The sequence below is a fragment of the Xiphias gladius genome, unplaced genomic scaffold (genome assembly GCF_016859285.1).
Source record: "Xiphias gladius isolate SHS-SW01 ecotype Sanya breed wild unplaced genomic scaffold, ASM1685928v1 HiC_scaffold_1473, whole genome shotgun sequence".
Lineage (NCBI taxonomy): Eukaryota > Metazoa > Chordata > Actinopteri > Istiophoriformes > Xiphiidae > Xiphias > Xiphias gladius.
Window position 1 is genome coordinate 358,970 of NW_024401803.1, and position 17,611 is coordinate 376,580.

The following is a 17,611-nucleotide window of genomic DNA, read 5'->3' on the forward strand; positions in this document are numbered from 1 at the left end:
CAACTGCTTATTTAATAAATTTGAATAAAAAGTACTTCACACTACATGTAATAAGTTTTTCATTTAAATGTGAATGGAATTAATCACTTATGTGTAATATGTAAGTGTCTATAATTATGACCCGAAACAAGGGTTTGAGTCCAATCCACTGGAAGCAGGCTATAAAATACTCACTATGTACAATTTCAACCTCAATGGTACAGTCCTATCTGAAATTTTTGGCATCTCTGAATTTTAAGTACAGAATTTAGAATATCTTCAGAAATAAATGCAAAGTATAATCCAAGTATTTTAATAAAATGTCCAAGTTTACTGAACAAAAGAAAATAAAAAAACGAAACATGCATAACAGTGAAAAAATACAAACACAAAATGTACCCCAGAGACAATTATTGGCACCCCTAACTAATATTTGGTTTGAGAACCTTTGGCAAAGCAGCGCCACAGCGCAATAAAACTTACACCAAGTTTTACTGTACATAGTATGTTCTTTTCCATATTGGCTTGTCACCAATAAACAAACCGTTTCATTGCACTCCAAAGAGCTCTACTTTGGTTTCATCTATCCATATAACATTATCCAAGAAAGACTTTGGTTTACCTATGAAAGATTTTGCAAACATTAGTCTGCCCATTAGTGTGCCTTTCTTTCAATAGTGGTGTCCTCGCCGATGGAGCTGTATGTGGTTTAGTGTGCAGTGTATGGTACAGGCTGAAACCACCACATCAGATTGCTCCAGGTCAGCCTGAAACTCTTTGGATGTTTTGCGTGGTGTTTTTTCCACAATCCGCATCAACTTTTGTAGACTTCTCTCATTGAGTTTCTTCTTAGCACCATGTCCTGGTAGTGTTTTAACAGTTTTAGGACTGTGAAACTTCTTGATAACATTACGAACTGTTGAAACAGGGATTTAAAGATCTTTGGCGATTGCCATGCAGCCTTTGAAAGTGTTGTTTTTTGATAATAGCATTTCTGATGCTCTCAGACAACTCTCTTCTCTTCACCGTTGTGAAAAAGAAACTGAAAACAATCAGTCCCCTTTTATGTAGTAAAACAATCATTCATTGGTTAATTCAGGTCATGTGAACACTGAAAAGTAAGCACAGGTGAGTCATTTTGTTTTAAGAACTAATTTAAATTCATCAAAAGGGTGCCAATAATTATGTCAAGTGTACATTTTATGTCTGTATTTTGTATTTCATTATATGAAAGCATTTTTTTTTTTTTGCTGTTGTTCAGTAGCTTTGGATGTTTTATTAAATATTCTGATTATACATGGGGCTGCTGACTGGTTATACAAAATTGGTTAATTTGCATTTATTTCTGAAGATGTTCTAACTTCTGTTCTTAAAATGTAGGGGTGACAATAATTTTTGCCAGGACCGTATCTACTGCCCTGTACAAAGAGAGAACAATGACAATGAACAATGCAGTGGATCACAGTAAATATTTATTTATGTGCAGACAAGACACAGTGCTCATGTTGGTACTCCCTTTGTCTTACAAGGTGTCCAGTTGTTTCTTTACACTATTGAAAATCCAGAATAGATGTGAAAGTGAAAAATGCTACATTAAAATGGTTTAATGCTTGGACAGCATCCTTCAATGTCATTTCAACCCCAACGGATGATCCTTGTCCCCGGCCTGGGAAGATGATTAAAGCTGTCGCAACATTCAGGCACAACAACACATCACATGTACAGTACACAGACATAAGCGTCAGGATGAAGGTTAGTGTCATTTGATGATCACACTTACGGTACATCAAAGTGGGATATGTTGAAGAGTGAACATCTGTGTTTAACCTACAATATATAACAGACTGCTATGACTCATACGTCTTTAAATTTATATACTAGTTTCCATATGAAATCTTTATGGCCTAAAAGTAGAATAAAATGTAAGGATGAGTTACACTGAGTGAAATTCCAAAGATCCTGATAAAATACCATGAACCAGAGAGGTGTTTCATAAAAAAGGCTCAGAAGAGCATTATTTAATGTGAAGGGTCTGAATTAAGTCAGCCCAACAACAGAAATGAGGATTAAGCTTGATAAAATAAAAATAAATTATTCAATAAAGCAAAGTCATTTCACTAGCTTTTTCCACAGAACTGAATCTCTAAGGCATTTCATTTGTCTCTCATTCCTGTGTCCGCAATGGGACATTTTGAGCACAGAAAAGATTTTGCAAATGGTGGCTTCATTATATGAAAGCATTTTTTTTTTTTGCTGTTGTTCAGTAGCTTTGGATGTTTTATTAAATATTCTGATTATACATGGGGCTGCTGACTGGTTATACAAAATTGGTTAATTTGCATTTATTTCTGAAGATGTTCTAACTTCTGTTCTTAAAATGTAGGGGTGACAATAATTTTTGCCAGGACCGTATCTACTGCCCTGTACAAAGAGAGAACAATGACAATGAACAATGCAGTGGATCACAGTAAATATTTATTTATGTGCAGACAAGACACAGTGCTCATGTTGGTACTCCCTTTGTCTTACAAGGTGTCCAGTTGTTTCTTTACACTATTGAAAATCCAGAATAGATGTGAAAGTGAAAAATGCTACATTAAAATGGTTTAATGCTTGGACAGCATCCTTCAATGTCATTTCAACCCCAACGGATGATCCTTGTCCCCGGCCTGGGAAGATGATTAAAGCTGTCGCAACATTCAGGCACAACAACACATCACATGTACAGTACACAGACATAAGCGTCAGGATGAAGGTTAGTGTCATTTGATGATCACACTTACGGTACATCAAAGTGGGATATGTTGAAGAGTGAACATCTGTGTTTAACCTACAATATATAACAGACTGCTATGACTCATACGTCTTTAAATTTATATACTAGTTTCCATATGAAATCTTTATGGCCTAAAAGTAGAATAAAATGTAAGGATGAGTTACACTGAGTGAAATTCCAAAGATCCTGATAAAATACCATGAACCAGAGAGGTGTTTCATAAAAAAGGCTCAGAAGAGCATTATTTAATGTGAAGGGTCTGAATTAAGTCAGCCCAACAACAGAAATGAGGATTAAGCTTGATAAAATAAAAATAAATTATTCAATAAAGCAAAGTCATTTCACTAGCTTTTTCCACAGAACTGAATCTCTAAGGCATTTCATTTGTCTCTCATTCCTGTGTCCGCAATGGGACATTTTGAGCACAGAAAAGATTTTTTGCAAGCAAAATTATATTGTTAAGTGTTTGAGGGCACACAAGATAAGTAATTAGTGAGCTCTTAAATGGATAATAGTATCCATATAAAAACGTGTGAGCATAGAATAGATTTTTGTTTGCTTAAATAACTCTTTACATGATAATTGTAAATGGACTGCACTTATATAGTGCTTTTATAGTCTTATTGACCCCTCAAAGCGCTTTACACTACAAGCCACATTCACTCATTCACACACACAAACACACACACACATATACTGATGGCACAGACATCACAGCAATTTGGGGATCAGGCCCAAGGACATGCCGACTTGAGAAGCCGGGGATCGAACCACCGACCTTCCAGTTAGTGGACAACCCACTCTACCTCCTTAGCCAATAAATAGTGCTACAAAATAGCATTTAAAATTTATGTTACGAATGTCCCATTCTGTGCTCAGATATGAAACAAATATAATTCCATTCATATCATGGTCTTAATCAGCAGATTAAATTGGCTTGGTGGAGTTGGGTCAGTGGTCATAATGTGAGCTAACTCCATGTCAGCTAAGCCAACTTCAAATCATTGATGAAGTCCATGACATGCAGGTGAAAGTCAATAAAAAGCTAGTAAGTGGACTTTGAGTTAACATTATTTTGTCAGACGACTAGCTCTGAGATCAAGAATGAACTTTACAGCTGTTATAAAGCTAACTCAGAGCTAATATGATCGGTATTATTCATGTCTGGTTTAAGAACTGCTTGTTCATGACTTTAAAGTAGTAGTTCTACATTTTGGGGAAACATCCTTATTCACTTTTTTTCAAGATAAGGAGATTAATCATGTCTGTGTTATGTACAGATCTGGAGCAGGGAGTTATTGTTAATCATTTGTTTAATCTGTGCACGAACAAAAATGGAAAAATAACAGTTCATGGTTTTAAGAGAAGTTACATGGTGTTACTACTTTTTGAACTAGGCCAACATTTTTCCCGTTTCCAGTCTTTATGCTAAGCTAGGTTAATCACCTTCTGACTCTAGCTCTATACGTAGCGCACAGACATGAGAGTCACATCAATTACAACTCTTGTCCTAAAGAAAACAAATAAAAACATTTCCCACAATGTCAAACTATCTCTTTAAAATACAGACCTGAGACATGAAGCGTAGGTCAAATAATTTCACAATAAAGACTGGGATATAAAGAGAAGCCTTTGATATTCAAGCCTTATAGGGGCTATATGTAAGTTTTCTGTGCCGCCACACGTGATTTTCTGGCCCGTAGCAAGTGACTGTCACTTGCCAAGAGCTTCAGCCATTGTATTACAAGACAAGAAGTGTGAATACACCCTCTGGGCAGCACTATTTCTTCATCCTCTCATGTTGGACTGAGGGCAGACTGGATGCTACAGTGACTCGCTATTGGAAAGTGACAAGATGGGCCAGCTGGGCAGGGGCTAACTGGTTAGCATACTAACTTCAGTAAAGGCAAAGAAGTGATAGTAATAAAAGCAAAACGAGTTAACATTGGCTTTGCTTTCCACCCCTGAGACAGCTCTTGGTGAGTAAAGGAATGAAGTTTTGATGATGAACTTGCAACGTTTCTTCTAGACTGGTAAGTAAACAGCTTAATGCTAACGTTGGCTATGTAGTAATAGCAAAAACTTACATAGAGCCCCTTTAAAGCTCTGAGCTGATACTTTAGTTTGAACATAAGAAATCTGGATTTTAAGAAGCAAACAACTGTAGGCCATGTCAAGTTGGGATAATTTGACATGCAATCCTGTTTGACTCACAATTCTGCTCACAGTGCAGCAGTAAAAAGGAACTTTTCGTGAAGAACTTGTAGAGGACAATCATTTCTGGTTAACAATGATTTAGCCTGAGGTGAAACTAAACCTGAAAACTAACCTGATAAGGACCAGTCCTTGTTAGTCAGACTTATTAAACTACTTATGAAACAGAAAATGAGCCTAATTTATTGACGTAAGCCTGGCTTAACTTGCAAAAACATCTCATATGGAAGTTTCTGGAACAACTTGAAAGGGTTGCTGATGATCTTTTAAAACCTGAGTTCAAGTTTGTACGATGCTACAAACAATGTTGAAAATGAGTTGTGTGTAGTTTCTCATCACAGTGAAAACTGTCACGTAATTTTGGCATTGTACAAAGTTTGTGCTTTTTAGCACATTTCACTTTTCTTTTGAATTATTATCCCGCCAAGTGAGGGTTACTATAGTACATACTAGTGCAAGATTTGTCAGACAAGAGTCTATTGGACTCTATTTGGCAGCATACATAAAGTGTCTCCATAGAAAATTTTCATAAATTAATCTTTATCAAGGTATTCATAAATGTAAAATTCTGCAAGGGTGGGTCCGTTATAACAAATATATATAGCACAAACAAACCACATCTGTATATACCTACTCATGCACTGTTGCAAACAAAAAACACACATGCTCACACTGATTCAAATCTTTTTTCACGTGTAACTCATATTTAAAATTGCATGGTGCTTAACAATGCCATTAGAAATGTGACATTAAAAAAAATAGATATTTTCAAAACAGATCAATCCAAGTATTTAAAGGTGCAATCGATGATACTTCTTTGCATAATACTGACCGCATTTTGGATCAGGTCTAATTATCCTTAGGTCTATTCAGATTAGGTCTCACTGTCCTTGGATCACTTTGATCCCAAAGGATCCCTTTTTCTCCACAGGTCAGTTCTGGATTGGGTCCAAACCCGTGAAGAACTCCATTCCAAAACCCAAGTGAGTATACATGCAGCATTTGAAAGGTTATTGGCGCTCCAGATTCTCCCTCTTGCTTGCTAAGGGATGTATGGGTTTTTGAGAACTTTAAAGAAAATTCATTTAATGTTTTTCTCTTTTCTCTGAATAGTAAGTAAAATACGAAAGTATTCCCTGTGATTGAGAAACACTAGGTTAGCCAGCAGGTGGTAAACTTGAAATTTCTAAGACACATCCCAATAGAAATATTGTTTAAAAAAATCAATTTCCTTGGTCAAGGGCAGTGGAAGGAGTAGAGATCTTTACAGGTTCATGCGGTTCCTAGTAACGTAGATGAACTGATCGAATCCAGAGTTATGAACCCGTGAAGATCTCTATGCATGAGTATTCCTTGTATTCCCTGACGTGTTTGTCTTGTTCCATGGAAAGGAAAATTAATTCAACATTAACTGAACCTTTCTTGTGTTTGAAAATTCCTCATAAAAACTGATTTGTAACACACAAAGATAACTTTGTCATAAAGGGTTCTGAAATATCAGGATACGAGGCCCCACTGAAAGCTCAACCTGTAGATTAAGGGCAAAGCTGAAGGCAGTGGGACCCAAACACTTCATGAGTAATTTGATTATAGGGCTACTGTAAGGTCTGGCAAGTATAAGCATAAAAAAAACTATACGGTGGTTTCATTCTTCCAAGGGCCAGTCCGTATGTTTCTTGTAGCATCTGAACAAAACAGGCCGTCTTCCTGCAGGCTCCTGTTTCGGCCGATGGTGCCTCGTAAGCTGATGGTGGTGTGCTGCCGAGGCAGAGTATTTCTTGGGAAACCTTTCGGCTCCACCTCTAGACAGAGATTATCATTCTCTTTGTCTGTTGTCTTTGACATGCAGCTGTAAGCTTCAGGATCTTGCAGATACTGCAAGGTGAAGGGATCAGGTTTCTCACAGCAGCTTGTGGTGGAAGAATGATCAGCTGAGCTGTACATATGCCACTGGCAGGTGTGGACCCCATGAGAAGGCAGGAGGAGGCTGTTGCAGGAACTGATGCTGTTATGCATATTGTGTGCCTGGCTGTGGCAGGAAGTCATTGAGTCTTTTACACTGTGGCAGGAGGTTTGGCGTTGCAAGCTGTGGCAGGAAACCATCTGCTTATCCAAGTGAGGGCTGGGGCAGGAAAGCTGGACGTCCGGGTGTGGGCTGTTGGAAACCAGGGGTGAGCTTTCAAGGTGGTGTGCAGCATGCAGGCTGTCTAGATGGGAGCTATGCACACTCTCATCCATACTGGTGGAAGCCATGTGAGAACGGTATTCCTGGAGGCATGGGCGTGGGCGGTTGAAAGAGCGTGACTTTGTTCTGTCAGTAAGGCAGCTCTGTAGGGGCAGAATGGGACGAGGGAGTTCGTCAGGAAGTGACTGTGGACATGGTGAGGGCATTGGCTCAGTGATAGGTGAGATGGGGGTTGTGGTAACAGGATTCATCACAGCCACACAGCATGGACCTGTGGGGATGGGTGTGGAGCTCTGGGGAGATGGTGTCATTTTGTGATAAGAACTCTGCACAAGGTGAGGAGAAAGCAGCTGCTGCTTGCCTGAGCATGGGGAGTTCAGGTGGCAGTGGGGCCGATGGAGCCCCTGCCTCTGGCTCTGTCCGCTCCCATTCCCATCCTCTGTGTTGGATTTGAACGGGCAACAAGCCCACCAGTGGTGCCACACGTCATCACGTTTGGCACAGTGCTGGATTAGAAGAAAGAGTCCCAGAGTGACACAAAAAGCCCCATACAGGCAGCTGAATATCATATCCAGGAAATGTCCCAGTGATACTGCCAATCCCCCTAAAGCCCATGTAGCCAGGAACAGAAAAAGGGTGAAGGCTGTGGCCCGGAGCTGAGATTTGAATGAATGCTCATTGGCTAGCACTGATACGCCTGTAGCAAATGGTGGACAGTCCCCAGCAGGTCCAGAAAGTCCACCAGTGTTTGTGTGGCAGTGATTTTTTGGCTCACTGGATGATAACTGCTGCTGCTCCTCACTCAGAACTTGCAGCTCATACTTCCTCCCTGGATGGCGTTTGAGCTGGATGTATGTGCACAAGAAGTACACAGACATGACTAAGACCAGAAGAGTCATGGGGGCATAGAAACCTCCCAGGCTTGGTTCCCATGCCATCCAGCAACTGAAAAAGACACATCGAGACATAAACATTTATTTTATTTAATAATGAATGAAAATGTTATTGTTTAGAAATAACGAGTACTTACTATAAAGCTTCATCCCTGCTGCCATAGTTATCCATACCAAATGCTGCTGTAACTCCAACAATTATGAGAGGGATCCCATCACTGACAAGATAAAATCTGCAAAAAAGTGGAAAATATAAGTTACAAATGCTGGCGATTGAGGAAATCAAACGACCGTATCTAATAGAATTAAACTGATCTCTATAATTTGTGGGTTTATGCTTAGTTCCATACTGGAACAACTTCTTGAAAACCATAAGCTAGCATTTTTATTTTTTAGTGACATGGTCAGTCTGTCGGTTGGTTGGGCCATCCCATTGGTCCAGACTGAAAATACTATTCTAATTTCTATTTCTATGAGCTATTAACTATTCTTAGAAACTTTGACAATTTTAGTGAAATATCTTGACAACGACTGGATGGATTGCCATGAAATGTGGAATCATGTACCCCCTCAGGATGAATTGTAATAACTTGATCCTCTTGACGTTTTCTCATCAAGTCAACATTTTGTTTTGTCCAATTCTTTGACTTGTGACCAAATGCCTGAAAAAACCACTGACATTACCATCAGCGTCAGCTGTACGCTGTGTTCAGTGCTAATTAGCAAATATTAGCCTGCTGGCACACTAAACTACGATGATGATCATCATAAACATTATACCTACTATACATAAGCATGTTAGCATTGTCAATGTGAGCATTGTTCCATGATGATATTTCTCAAAGCACCACTACATACACACTTCACAGACCAAATGAACTGTATCAATTAGTGAGCTTTAGAGGTGCTGGTAAATGGTAAATCGATTGCACTTATATAGCGCTTTTCTAGATCAACCACTCAAAGCGCTTTACACGCCATTCCACATTCACCCATTAACACTAACATCATACAGCGCTTTTTTTTTCTATACACACACCGCTTTCTACAGAGACACAGACTCTCACACGCCGATGAAACTTCGGGGGCAATTTGGGGGTTCAGTATCTTGCCCGAGGACACTTTGACATGTAGACACGAGGAGCCAGGGATTGCACCACCGACATTCCTTCAATTTTTCTCATCTCATTTTCCGATGGAAGGTGAATATGCCTTCAAAATTTTGACCTATTTAAGATCAATTTTTTATAAAGATCAGAGTTTTTCTTTCAAGTAGTCCTATCAAATTTTTGGCCAAGATGAAGTGAAGAAAAACTGAATTTTGCTACAACGTTGGGGAGTAAGAAACTGATATAAAGTGGCTTCATAAAGTGTTTAGACCCCTTCACTTTTTCAACACTTTGTGTTGTAGATTTAATTTAAAATGGATAAAATTGACATTTTTGCACATCAATCTACACTGAATAACCGATAATCAAAAAGTGAAAACATGTTTTTAGAAATTTTGCAAGTTTATTAAAAATCAAAACTGAAATCTCTCATATACAAAAAGTATTCAGACTATTAATTCAGCACTTTGAAGGAGCCCCTTTCGCAGCAATTACAATTTTGAGTCTTCTTAGGTAGGTTTCTACAAGCTTTGCACATCTAAATTTGTGCAGTTTTCCAATTCTTCCTTGCAGATCCTCTCAAACTCCGGCAGATTGGATGGGAAGCATCTGTGAACTGACATCTTTAGGTCTCTCGACAGATGTTCTATGGGGTTTAAGTCTGGGCTTTGGCTGGGCCAGCCAAGGACAGTAAGAGACTTGGCATAAAGCTAGTCCGATGTTGTCTTTGCTGTATGCTTCAGGTCATTGTCATGCTGAAATGTGAACCGTCGCCCCAGTTTCAGGTCAGGTGCACTCTGGAGTAGGATTTCTTCAAGGACTTCTCTACATTTGGCTGCATTCATCCTTCCCTCAGTTTTGACCAGTCTCCCTATTGCTGAGAACCACCCCCACAGCATGATGCTTCCACCACCATGCTTCATCGTAAGGATGGTAGTAGCCAAGTGATGAGCAGTGCCTGGTATTTGCCAGACATAGTGTTTGGAGTTCTGCTCACAGGGATACATTTTTTGTCTCATCAGAGAAGAGAATTTTTTTTCCTCATGCTCTCAGAGTCCTTTAAATTCCGTTTGGCCAACTCCAAGTGGGCTGTCATATGCCTTTTACTCAAAGTGGTAATGGTAGCCACTCTACCATAAAGCTGAAATGCTCATCCTTCTCCCATTTCTGCAGATGACTTCTGAGCTCTCTTAGAGTGACTATTTGGTTCTTGGTCACCTCCCTGACCAAGGCCCTTCTTGCCCTCATACTCACTTTGGCCGGATGGCCAACTCTAAAAAAAACGTGGTGGTTCCAAACTTCTTCTATTTCACAATTATTGAGGCCACTGTGCTCTCCTGGGAACAGTGAAATCTTTAGAAATTGTTTTTATACCCTTGCCCTCAATGCTTTGCCATAATTTTTATCGGCAAGATCTAAAGAGAGTTCCTTGGATTCACGGTTTGGTTTTTGTCCTGACATGCAGTGTGAATTGTGAGACCTTATATACAAAGGTTTCTGCCTCTCTATACTATGTCCAATTAAATTTAGTTTGCTACAAGTGAATTCCAATCAAGTTCTAGAAGCATCTCAAGGATTATTAAACCAAACAGGATGTACCTGATCACAATTTGGAGTGCCACAGCAAAGTGTCTAAATACTTTCGTAAATGAGTGATTTCAGTTTTTGATTTTCAGGGCACTCAAGGATGAATTGAATAAGGATCAGTGCTACTGTATCTTACATCAAGGTTTCATGACATTTTTGAAAAGCAGGTTACTGCTTGTTGACAGAACCCAGAGAAGCAGTCTCGATCAATTTACACTTTGTTGACTAGTGATTTAATCGGAACAGTGTGCATCCCTGTTGTGCACATAAACATCTGCTTACTATCTTATGGCTTACCTGAGGATGGTTGGTTTGGTGTGAGTCTGAGCTGGCCCATTCTTGTCCTGGGTCTGAAGTGGGTCTTTGGACACATCTTTACAGATGTCCCTAGCAGTAAACATCAGCCACAGCATGGTAGACAAAGAAGCATAGTGGAGCACAATGCCAACCTAACACATAAAGATGTAAAGAGACATTATTAAAAGCCATATGAGTTAAAATTAACGTGTGCAAATTAGAGTTTTGTACATGAATTTGAAATTGACGAGTAATCAACTTACCACATACTCTTATTATTGTTGCATCATGCTGCTACCAATGTAATGTTAAGAAAAAGGCTCAGCCAAGGACTGAATGAATTGGCCATCAAATGAACAGGTCTAGAGAAATCTATTACAGTATGTCCATTGCACCAGCTTTGCTTTGCTTTTTTAAATTCTTTTTGCACTGGTGCACTGAACTACATCCATAGTGTAATTATATTTAATCCATTTTGGTTAGAATACAGCAAAACTATGCAGATACATCCTTGAAGCCATAAGAAACTTGATTTAAAAATGAAAAAATTTTGTGTGATGCATGGTGGTTCTACACAGCCAAATACTGTGCTCATGCAAAAATTACACTTCCACTTAAAAGTATTGAGCCATAGTAGATGTAATTATAATTTTTATCCTGCCCACAGTGGTGTTCTAGGATCACTTTGGTCCAGGGTGAAATATCGACAAAATTTGATGTATTATGAAATTTAGTAAAGCCATGCATGTTCCCCGCAGTGGTTTTCCACTGATTGTTCATATAGTGCCATCATCAGGTAAAAATTTCACTTTGATTTATGACCAAATACCTGCAAAACTAATATTCTCATCTGCCTCAGTGGCTTTTTTGTTAAGTGCTAATTTTAAGATGTTAGCATGCTGACACGCAAAACCGTCTGATTACCATGTTCAGCTAACAGTATTGTTCAAAATTCTCCAGCAATAGCCCTTTTTTCATAGCAGACATTTTGACATGTCATAGTAGGAGAAGCAAAAGTGTAACTAATAACATTACCAATACACAGGTGTAGAGTACTAGTTCACTGATTAGGTCTGCATGTCAGCTAATGTTAACTTTGTTAGATTGGATAATAAACTCTGTGTCCAGTTCATTAATATAGTTTTAGCATATACCTGCTTGTGCAGAATTATACACTTCTAAATCTGGTTGCACTGGTTCTGACAGTTCATTCATATCTCTCTCTCCATCCGAAATATACATTGTCCAATCTGCAAATGTTTGATAAGACTCCCAGACTTATCAGATCTACATGCCAATATTTAGATATAATCATAGGCCCACCTACTGGCAACAAGAAATGGTATGTTGCCGATGCTTTGTAGTGAAGACTGAGAGTTTTCATTGAATTCCTGGCGACGTGGCGATTTCAGCGTTTTGACATGAGAACAGAAACTGTTGTAACTAGAATTCACATCATTAGATCTTTCCCAGATCTAACATGTTTGATAAGATTCCCAGCCTGAACACATCTCCAGTCCAATATTGAATCATAGTAATAGCGCTGCCTACTGGCAACAGGAAGAAAGCCTTGTTTGACAATCATCATTTTATTCACAAAAGTTTCATGATCTTGTCTACACGTGATATACAACAGCATAATGCATGTTCGGTGCATAGTTTCTAGCACCACACTCAAGATACAGGAATTAATACAAATTGTGTAATTAGACATGTCCGACACCACGCTCTCAACGCAAGAAATAACATCTTACTTGTTAGTGCAGTCTCCAGTGGTTTCAAAAGTGTCCAGCTATGTCAATCGGCATCCCACCAGCACCCCCAACAGACACAACGGTGCGAGAGCCCAATCAATGCTGCTTTCATCTTTAATTAGCTTTTGTAAACAGTTAATATTTAAGTCACACATTTTCAAAAGAAATAGAACGCGATGAAGTCCCTTTTATTCCCGTCATCAACTATCTGGAATCCCGCCATTGCTTCACACATGTTCGACCAAGCCAGAGACACAAGGCCAGTTGACAAGCCAGGAAAAACTGCACACCTCCCACAGGCCGCTGGCTCTGCTAAACACTACTCCAAGGAAAAGATGGACAAACAAACATCTGGTCATTTGCTAGCACGATACCCAGTGTGGCTGACAACTGGGCAAATTAGTTATAAGACTGTGTGTTAACAAATGCTATAAATGCTGGATGCTTAGTAGGACTTTATTGTGAATTTATTTTCTGTTTTAGTCTCGTCTCTGACCGACTAGATTATCTACTCATTCTAAACTTGTGTTTTCAATTTTCAATCCTGACAGAACTTACATGCTCTCTTTTTTTCTAATGTGCAGCACCCATCCACACTTCAACAACGAGATCTCTGTTAGTAGTGAGTTAGTATAAAAAGATTAGTTTAGAGACTTGGTTGTAAATCTTAAATTTCCCACCTTGTGCTCATAATCCTTTGCCTGCTCACTCTCTCTCACATACACACTCTTCTCTCCCAAGGGGCATGTGTCTGCTGCTTCTCTCTTTCGTGGTCTGTCTCGCACGCACGCACGCACGCACGCACGCACGCACGCACGCACGCACGCACGCACACGTATATAGTCTCACCAGTCTATCAAGGTTTTACCATTTGTGTCTTCTTTTGTTATAGTCAAATAGTACTCTTACTCTCAGTATCATATTAAGATATTTCCAAAAATGTCAAACTATTCCTTTAATTTAGTATAAGTTAACAGCACATACTTTGAATTAATTTTTAATGTCTATGTAAAACCACATAAAGAACATCTCTGTAGAATGGACATTGCCTCTGTGTTCTGACAGGACATGCTGCAGCAGCTTTCATTCAGCAAATAGGCTAATTTAACCCAGTTATAAAGGAACACTTCAGAACAATTATACCTGTACCATCAGTATTTTAGCATAGTCATAGTGAACATGTTATCATGCTGCTGTTAACTTTTAGTTCAAAGTACCACATTGCCAAAGTACAGCCTCAAAGAGCCACAGCATGGCTGACTATGAGATTCAGTATAGTAAAACACAGTCTAATGCGGGTGAATACCTTTTAAAGACACTGTATTGTATATTTGAACCAGAGGAAATTTTACACCCAAACAGCCAGAAAATAATGTAAAGCAAGACTTGCTTATTTTAGCTGAATGAGTAATCAAATGTTTGCCATTTAACTTAGTGAACACTGTCCTTCACTTGGATGATATTTGATGGAACTGAACACTTCACTTGTCAAACCAGGTGGCACCTTGTTTGAAGAAAATTTGACAGTGACATCAGGACTGACTTAAACTGCTTGACCAACAACTGAGGAGGCTTCCAGCTCTCAGGACCATTACATTCTGCTAAGATTAAAATATCACCATGCTAATTAAGTAAGGAAAAAAAAACAAACACTTACCATCTGACACACAAAAGGTAGTTTGATCTGATTGATGCCCCCGGCAAAAACTCCAAATGTTAGTCCTGTGTGAAAGAGGAAATTGAGGAGTGTATGCCAGCCATTCCTGCTGATGCGGATCACACTGCAAACAATGAATAGAGTTAAAAGTTACAAAGTTGTTGGGTAAAAAAATAAATAAAGTGGGTGAATAGAATATAGTATACACAGTACTGAACTGTCACACTGTCATTTTTGGCATTGAGAATAATTTAAGAGAAAAATACCTGTGTATAAGAGTGACACAAATAAATCATATAGCTGTATTCGGAAATGATTCAGACAGTTATGAAATATATTGCTCAAACTTAGGTCATATGAGGTGAGCTCTTGCTATTAGTGTGTCAGTTGGCCATAAACAAACAAATATTGAGTTTTGTGCTTTTCAGTAATTTGTTGCATTTTGACAAAAAATATTCAAAAGTTCAGTCAACTGTTTAAATAATATTTAAATATGAATAAAAATCCTATCAAATGTACGTAGTTATGGTGAGTTTTTTGTTACACCAAATTAACATGGTTTCTCTTGACAGCACAAGTGAACACTAAGAGCATTTTAAATGTTCATTCACAAACAGCATAATATAAACCTCAAATTAAATAAGAAGGATATGCTCTATACTAAGTCCACCTTAGTACTATACCTACATGCCATATATATTGAAAGAATTGTTGTTTGCTTTAATTTTTCCTGTCCCTATTGGCAGGAAGAATAATTACACTTCACCCTGAGGTGAACCCTTCTTGATGTGACTCCACTGTAAGAGATGAAGATTAATCCACAGCCCTTGTCCAATGCTACAATGACTTCTCAAATTTAGAATTCATTTAGAAAACAGTTCTGCTCAAAGCAATGCAAGGGGCTGTGGAGGGGGTGTGTTGCTTAAGGAACTGGTGAGATGAAGAAATAAATCCTGCAGGGCTGGTTAGGGCCCGAACACTGACCAGTGTGAGGACTCTATTGACGCTGCTACGTTTATTATTATTGGGGCCCAAGCACCGATGGTGCCATGGCCGGAAGGGTCCCTGGCACTGAAGATGCATGGAACCTATTGTTTTTATAGAGATTTTTTAGGGCCCATGCACCTTCAGTCTCAGGGCGGAATGGTCTTTGCCAGGTCCGAAATGGTCCCTGGCACTGAACGTGAATGGAACTTATTGTTTTTTGGAAAATTGTTAGGGCCCGAGCACCGGAGGAGGAGGATGAGGAGGATGGTGATGAGGAGGATGAGGATGATGATATTATGCTGCTGCAGAGGGAAGTCAGCCATTTACGATTTCATGCATCTATTTTCATTTTACAAAACACATTTTTGAGACCTTTAGGATGCGTAAAAACTCAGAAAACATCGCACCCAAGTTCAAATTAGTAAGTATTTCGATTCAATATTGCATTTGGGCATGAGCATGGCACGTTGGCTCTATAGCACCCTATACCTGTGCTAAGATGGCTCTAAAACACAAAAAACTTTGCGCATGCATCATAAGTGGCATGCTTAACTTGATATCTGATATGGGTCTTGGGTAGCCATTGCTACATACAGCCATTGCTGTATGTATCACCTCAATCGTCGAAAACTGGTAAGCATGTGTATCATATTTAGATCTACAAAAAAAGCCTTTGAGCCATATCCTAAACTCAACATGAGGTTGGCCATTTTGAATTCATTGTGCAGTTTTAGTGTCTTTGTTTGCCATTTACAGGCGTTGTACTTTAAGGAACTCCGTGTCGAGAATTAAGCAAATTGACTTCAAATGGGGTTCAGTGCAATCTAAAGATGATTGCGATGCTTAATTGCAAAGCTTTTTGGTTTTTGTTGAATAGCATGTGTATGGCATGACGTTCAATTTCCATGTTTCACATGAAACAGGAAGTTCTTGTAACTTGAAGACATCTATATATCAATACTCAGTTATAATCATAGTGCCACCTACTGGCAACACAAAATGACGTTTAGTTCATGTTCTCCTAGCAGATTGATCAGCTCCACCTCAAATGTGGTCATAAAAGCCTGAAACACTTGATGTTGCTTTACTGTAAGGATTGTGAGTTTTCACCGGGCTGCCGCGGCTGCCCGTTGCATTTCGATGTTTTGACATTAAGCAGGGAGTTTTCGTAAATCAAATATACACTTTCTAATCTGGTTGATCATGGCTGCTAAGAGTCCGGGGCTGAGGACACATACAAGCCAATATTCAGTTAGTCATAGTGTCACCTACTGGCAAAAAGAAATGACAGTTGTTATACTTCGATCAACTCCTCCTAGCGGATTGACCAGAAAAGCCTTAAGACCTTGATGAGGCTTTATTGTGAAGCTTGTCACATCTGAGGGCAAAAGAATAGGGGCTCGAGCCCGTTTTAGGGTCTATCTGCCTGTCCCTGCCTTCATACACGATACAAATATGCAACACAGCAAGTGATGTTCAACTTATTAGTTTTGTAACTGATGATCATGCAAATTTAGAGCCATGTCATATGACCTACATTAACACCAGCCCCCCCCCCAAAATCAGGCTCAAGGTGTGAGGGCACACTCAATGCTGCTTGCAGCTTAATTAGGGCCTGAGCACTTATGTTGTCAGGGCCAAAATGGAAAATGACGTTATATACCTTTATACTTTCCTAGCAGGTCGATCAGATCCACAAATATGTTTGGAGAAGCTTCAAGACCTTGAGAACTAAGTTTTCAGTGAATGTTGTTCTCGTGGTGGCACGAATTTCAATGTTTTGCCATGAAAGAGGAAGTTGTTGTAACTCAAATGTCCGTCTTTAAATCTGCCCCAAACTTCACACATTTGATAATAGTGTCGGCCTGAGACTTCTCTATGTCAATATTCAGCTATAGTCATAGCCTCAAATACTGGCACCAGGAAATGACGTGTTATACTTTGATGTCCTCCTCTTAGCAGGTTGACCAGATACAGTTCACATTAGATCAGAAAAGCCTTAAGAACATGATAATGCTATATTGTGAAGCTTGTCAAATCTAAGGGCAAAAGGACAGGGGTTCAAGCCCCTTTTATGGCCTATCTGTGCTTGTCCCTGCCTTCGTGCACAATAAAAATATTCAACTGATGGACACAGTAAGTGATGTTTAAACACATTGAGTCCGTCCGATGA

At 39.1% G+C, this 17,611-nt stretch overlaps 1 protein-coding gene across 3 annotated transcripts in view; it reads right to left on the bottom strand.

Annotated features, from left to right (window-relative positions):
* Nucleotides 1-2,393: 2,393 nt before the first annotated feature.
* The window catches only part of adgra1a (adhesion G protein-coupled receptor A1a), a 38,015-nt gene continuing 22,797 nt past the window's right edge, over nt 2,394-17,611 (bottom strand). For all 3 annotated transcript variants that reach the window (XM_040123037.1, XM_040123038.1, XM_040123039.1), the window contains 4 exons: nt 14,452-14,575; nt 11,041-11,192; nt 8,185-8,280; nt 2,394-8,099 (listed from right to left, as the gene is read on the bottom strand). In XM_040123037.1, coding sequence (XP_039978971.1) covers nt 6,602-8,099; nt 8,185-8,280; nt 11,041-11,192; nt 14,452-14,575 — 1,870 coding nt within the window. In that variant the 3' untranslated portion in view covers nt 2,394-6,601. The remainder of the gene's footprint in view (nt 8,100-8,184; nt 8,281-11,040; nt 11,193-14,451; nt 14,576-17,611) is intronic.